Source organism: Lontra canadensis, unplaced genomic scaffold (genome assembly GCF_010015895.1).
Source record: "Lontra canadensis isolate GAN:19392208 unplaced genomic scaffold, GSC_riverotter_1.0 scaffold7, whole genome shotgun sequence".
Lineage (NCBI taxonomy): Eukaryota > Metazoa > Chordata > Mammalia > Carnivora > Mustelidae > Lontra > Lontra canadensis.
Genome location: NW_022631001.1, coordinates 30,399,985 through 30,405,781, shown reverse-complemented (window position 1 = coordinate 30,405,781; position 5,797 = coordinate 30,399,985). Strand labels below are relative to the sequence as shown.

Genomic DNA, 5,797 nt, shown 5'->3' with positions numbered 1-5,797 from the left:
AGTAAACCTGGAAGGTAGGCATTATTAAAATTATTCTATTTCACAACAATAGATCTTTAAGTCCATAATTGTTGAATATTTTCTTCAGGATGATGCAGCTAGTAACCTTGTTCTGACTCTAAAGTCAATGCTTTTAACTAGTAGACAAAGGTAAATGTGTGGGAAATTGTGTGGCTGATGGTGAGAATGTGGAAGGTTATACATGCACTGAAGGAAAGTCTCTACATTCTTCCCACTGAGACTAGAGGCCAGAGACTAACCAGAAATCGCTTACTTATGAACTACTTCAGGGTGAAGGTGTTGGTTGGAAGCCTGGAGATAAGGTACAATCCCTTTCCACTCAGCAAGCAGGACTGAGCTCTGCTGATATGTGCTGCTATGGAAAGGAGGCCGTGGTGTCAGTAATATGTATTTCAGTGCCTCATTCTTCTGTTCCTTACCATGAGGCATGGCCAGAAAATCTCTTGTCCAATGAGTCCCTGATCAGCCTCCCAACCTCTGTGTGTCAAGTGAAGAGCATGATGGACATACTGTTTGGCAGGATTGAGCAATGTTCTAAAGGCAGGACCTGACCTCAGTCTTTATGGATCTTTATGGGTGAGTGTGATATTTAATGGAGAGACAAATTCATTCACATGTATTCAAAAGATACCCTGTGGAGCACAAATTAAAACAGTTGGGCTACCTCACAAATATGCTTTCTTCCAGCATTGTAAGATCTGCCTGTCCTTAAGCTATATTCACATGCCCTCCTGCCTCCTTTCTTCTTTTTTTTTTAATTTTTTTATAAACATATAAGGTATTATTAGCCCCAGGGGTACAGGTCTGTGAATCACCTGGTTTACACACTTCACAGCACTCACCATAGCACACATCCTCCCCAATGTCCATAACCCCACCACCCTCTCCCATCCCCCCTCCCCCCAGCAACCCTCAGTTTGTTTTGTGACATTAAGAGTCTCTTATGGTTTGTCTCCCTCCCAATCCTATCTTGTTTTATTTATTCTTTTCCTACCCCCCAAACCCCCCACGTTGCATCTTCACTTCCTCATATCAGGGAGATCATATGATAGTTGTCTTTCTCCAATTGACTTATTTCACTAAGCGTAACACCTTCTAGTTCCACCCACATCATCACAAATCTGCCTCCTTTCTTCTTACTCCTCTAGGAGACCTGAGATACAGGCTGATATTTACAGATCCAACCTACCAAGTAATCCAAGCCAGGGATCATATTCACTCTTTTCAGACCCTGTGGATATTATATTGCTGCGACAATAACCTAGATATACAAGCTGAGGCTATGTCCAAAGATATGCCGTCTGATAGAGAGATGTCTTCTGCTAGCAAAGTACCCTGAATTCACATTCCTCTGCCCCTGTCTATTTCCTGTGGATCCCAAAGCTCCAAGGGATTCATTAATTCACTCGCTAATCCATATTCACTTAATATTCATGTATTTTCTAATTTCTGTCCTAAGCATTGGATTCACAGTCATGAAGGCTAAGTCTCCCCCACCCCAGTTTTATTGAGATATAAGGGGAATTTTAAGGGGGGCAGTGTGAAGATTTGATACATGTATATTTTGTGAAGTTATTACCACAATAAGATTAAATGGTATCTCCATCACATCATATAATTATCACTTTTTGTGTATGGTAAGAACTCTTAAGATATACTCTAAGTAACTTTCAAGTATATGATACAGTAGTGCTAACTACAGTCACCTTGCTGCACATCAGACCCCCAGAGCTTACTCATTTTATAACTGGAAATTTACACCCTCCTGCCAACATTTCCCTCAGTTTTAGAAAGTTGCAGTGTAATGGAGAGAAATCTCCACATGTGAAGGGGTTGTGCACTAGGATCAAATGCTTTTGAGGCACTTGACTGAATTTTGGTGAGATGTCTCCTAAGTGGAATCTTGAATCTTGAATCAGCCAATAAAGATTGGGGAATGGGCACAATAGGAAGAGGGAAGAGTGTAGGCAAAGCCTGAGAGTGATTAGTGTGTTTGGGGAGCAAAAACTAATTGAGTGTGTCTGGCTTATGGAAACCATTTAGAGGTCATGAGTGATGAGGAGGAAGAAATATATGGCTGGATCAATATATGAAGTGCCTCTTTGGTGTGATATCGAAAACATTTCGATAAAAACAGTTTTATCTGAAAGCAACTGGAGAGTCACTAAGAAACTTTCCAAGAATTACTCTCTCTTATTTTCACAAATAACATCTAAAGAAACTTCCTGATCAAAGGACTACAGATAATGGATCACCCAAATATTAAACTTTGAAGCTTTTCCTGAAATGAGCTTATCCCTCACATTTCCTTTAAGGAGGAAAGAGATCTTCATGCGATGAGTCCCTAATTAAACAGAGATCTGAAACCAACATGGGGGAGATGAACTATGTCTACTACAAAGCGGGGGGAATGACTTGGGTAGTGACATTCAAATATTTCATCAGGTGAGTGTATTTAGGGGTGGGAGTGCATTTTTTAAATTTAAATTTCAGGTAGTTAACATACAGTTCAATATTGGTTTCTGGGAATGCATTTTGACTCTGGGAGACTTTCATAAAAAACAAACAGAAAAAGAACAACAAAAAACTTTGATGGACATGTGTGCTTTCACATTTAAAGATTATTTTGTATTAACAGAAGTAACTTTATGAGTCATTTCCAGGAAAGTCTGATTTACTAACTTCTTTTGGTATCTTGTCTGACAGCATAATCATCTTCCTTATTTGTAGTGCCAGTCTATAAGACTTCAGTACCTCTCAGTGCTTTTAGTCATGCTGGGGAAAAATATCACTCTGGTCAGTGAATTCATCTTGGTAGGCTTCCCCACTGCCCCATGGCTACAAGTCCTGCTCTTCTTCCTCTTCCTTGTGGTCTACCTGCTGGTGGTAGTAGAGAATCTTATCATCATGCTCACTGTTTGGATCACTGGCTCCCTCCATAAGCCCATGTACTATTTCCTGAGTAGCTTGTCCTTTTTGGAGGGCTGTTATGTCTCTGTCACAGTCCCCAAGATGCTGGATGGATTCCTTCTGCAGAGACAACACATCTCCTTCATAGGTTGCATGACCCAACTCTACTTCTTTATCTTGCTTGCCTGCACAGAGTTTGTGCTTCTAGCAGCCATGGCCTATGACCACTATGTGGCCATCTGCCACCCTCTCCAATACCCAGTCATCATGACCACAGTTTATTGTGTACATCTGGTGGCTTTCTCCTATGTGAGTGGTTTCATGGTCTCTGTCATCAAGGTTTATTTCATTTCACATGTTGCCTTTTGTGGTTCCAATGTCATGAACCACTTTTTCTGTGACATCTCACCAATCCTCAAGCTGGCTTGCAAAGACATGTCCACAGCTGAGCTAGTGGACTTTGCTTTGGCTATTGTCATTCTTGTCTTCCCACTCATCACCACTGTCCTTCTATGTCTACATTGTCTCCACCATTCTGCAGATACCCTCCATCCAGGGAAGGAAGAAAGCCTTCTCCACCTGTGCATCACACCTTACTGTAGTCATAATTTATTATACAGCCATGATTTTTATGTATGTTCGGCCCAGAGCTATTGCAACATTTAATTCCAACAAACTAATCTCAGCTGTGTATGCAGTCCTCACACCCATGCTAAATCCATTTATCTACTGCCTTAGGAACCAGGAAGTAAAAAATGCTATCAAAAAGACCATAGAGGTTGGACAGTGCCTCCTGCTCAGCTAAGCCCTGCTACCTTGAGAAGGAGACAGTATCTCAGCAGGGCTGTCATTTCTGTGACACTTCATGGTTCTGCTTTTTAGTGTTATTCTATAAATCTACATTCTTAAAGAAATCCCAGCATGGGAAGAGAGAAAAAAATTAAAACTAGAAAAAGGACACATTATGTATTTCTTTAATCTTGAATTAGTTTTAATACATACTGTATATATTTAAAATTACTTTGACATGCAGACTAAGAAGAATATTTGACATATATAAATTGGTGTTATTGGCACTTAACATATAATAAACTATTTTATTCTCATAACACCTCTATGAGTTAGTTATGATTACCTGCCTGATCTTATGGATCAGGAAATTGAAACATACATGGAGAGGTTAAATAAGTTGTTCAACATTGCATAGTTAAAAAATATCAAAGCCATTATTTGAACTCGTGGAGTCTAGTTCCACAATCCATTGTATTAGACTCTCCCTACATGTAAGAGTCTGTGATAATAGCTTTAGGGGCACATTAGTTAAGAAACACTGATGCCAGGAAGAAACAAGCAATCCAGCCTGTAAAATATGTGTAGATGTTATGATAAATGATAATATGGTAGTAGTGGTGGTCATAGGGATGGTGGTGATAATGATGTCTATAGTTGCATTGGGTTAATGATGACCAACTACCACTGATATAAATAATTTTGTTGTTCATCTCACAATTTTTTGTAATTGTTCCTCCTTATAGGACCATAACCTCATTTTTCATTCTACAGATGGGATACAGTTTCATGAGAGATGAAATTATTTTTAATACTGCAACTTTTGCAGTTCCTATATGTCTCTTGAGAAATTGTCTTTTGGGCTCTTAAATTCTTATGGTCTTCCATGCTGTAATATGACTATTACAAGCAAACAAATGAAATACCATTACATCAATATATGTTTGAACTGAAAGTCTCAAAATATCAATGTAAAATATGTCCTACACATAAGTAAGGTGAAAAATGAATACAAAATTTTTTAATACAAATGAGAATGTTAGATACCACTGAGGGATCTGCTGATTAGAAAAATAAATGTAGAGCAGTCAAGATGGTGGAGAAATAGCAGGCTGAGACTACTTCAGGTAGCAGGAGATCAGCTAGATAGCTTATCTAAAGATTGCAAACACATACAAATCCAACGGGAGATCGAAGAGAAGAAGAACAGCAATTCTAGAAACAGAAAATCAACCACTTTCTGAAAGTTAGGACTGGCGGAGAAGTGAATCCAAAGCGACGGGAAGATAGACCGCAGAGGGAGGGGCCGGCTCCCGGCAAGCGGCGGAGCAACGGAGCACAAAATCAGGACTTTTAAAAGTCTGCTCCGCTGAGGGACATCGCTGCAGAGGCTAAACTGGGGTGAAGCCCACACGGCATCAGCGTGGCCTCAGGTCCTGAGGGTCACAGAAGGATTGGGGTTGGCTGAGTATCGCAGAGCTTGCAGGTATTAGAACAGGAAGCCAGCTACAGAGACAGAGCTGAGGAGTGAGCTCTCAGCTTGGGGTTGCCTTGAATCAGTCGCAGGCTCAGAGAGCTCAGAGTGCAGCCGGAGCCCAGGCAGATGGGAGTAAATGGGCACTGTTCTCTGAGGGCGCACTGAGGAGTGGGGCCCAGAGCTCTCAGCTCCTCCGGGCGGGAGACTGGGAGGCCGCCATCTTCATTCCCGTCCTCCGGAACTCTACGGAAAGTGCACAGGGAACAAAAGCTCCCGAAAGCAAACCTGAGCAGATTTCTCGGCCCAGCCCCTGGTAAGGGCGGTGCAATTCCACCTGGGGCAAAGACACTTGAGAATCACTACAACAGGCCCCTCCCCCAGAAGATCAACAAGAAATCCAGCCAGGACTAAGTTCACCTACTAAGGAGTGCAGTTTCAATACCAAGGAGAGCAGCAGAATGCCAGAGGAGGAGAAAGCAAAGCACGGAACTCATGGCTTTCTCCCCATGATTCTTTAGTCTTGCAGTTAATTTATTTATTTTTCTTTTTCAATTTTTTTTCTCTCTTCTACTGCTAATTTTTTTTAACTTTTACCCTTTT

At 41.0% G+C, this 5,797-nt stretch overlaps 1 protein-coding gene across 1 annotated transcript; it reads left to right on the top strand.

The window, feature by feature from the left end:
- The first annotated feature begins 2,793 nt into the window (after window positions 1–2,793).
- On the top strand, window positions 2,794–3,736 carry LOC116864915 (olfactory receptor 6-like). The gene is given in 2 exon segments (XM_032852722.1): window positions 2,794–3,440; window positions 3,442–3,736. Coding segments are annotated over 2 exon segments (942 nt in total).
- The last annotated feature ends 2,061 nt before the right edge of the window (window positions 3,737–5,797 follow it).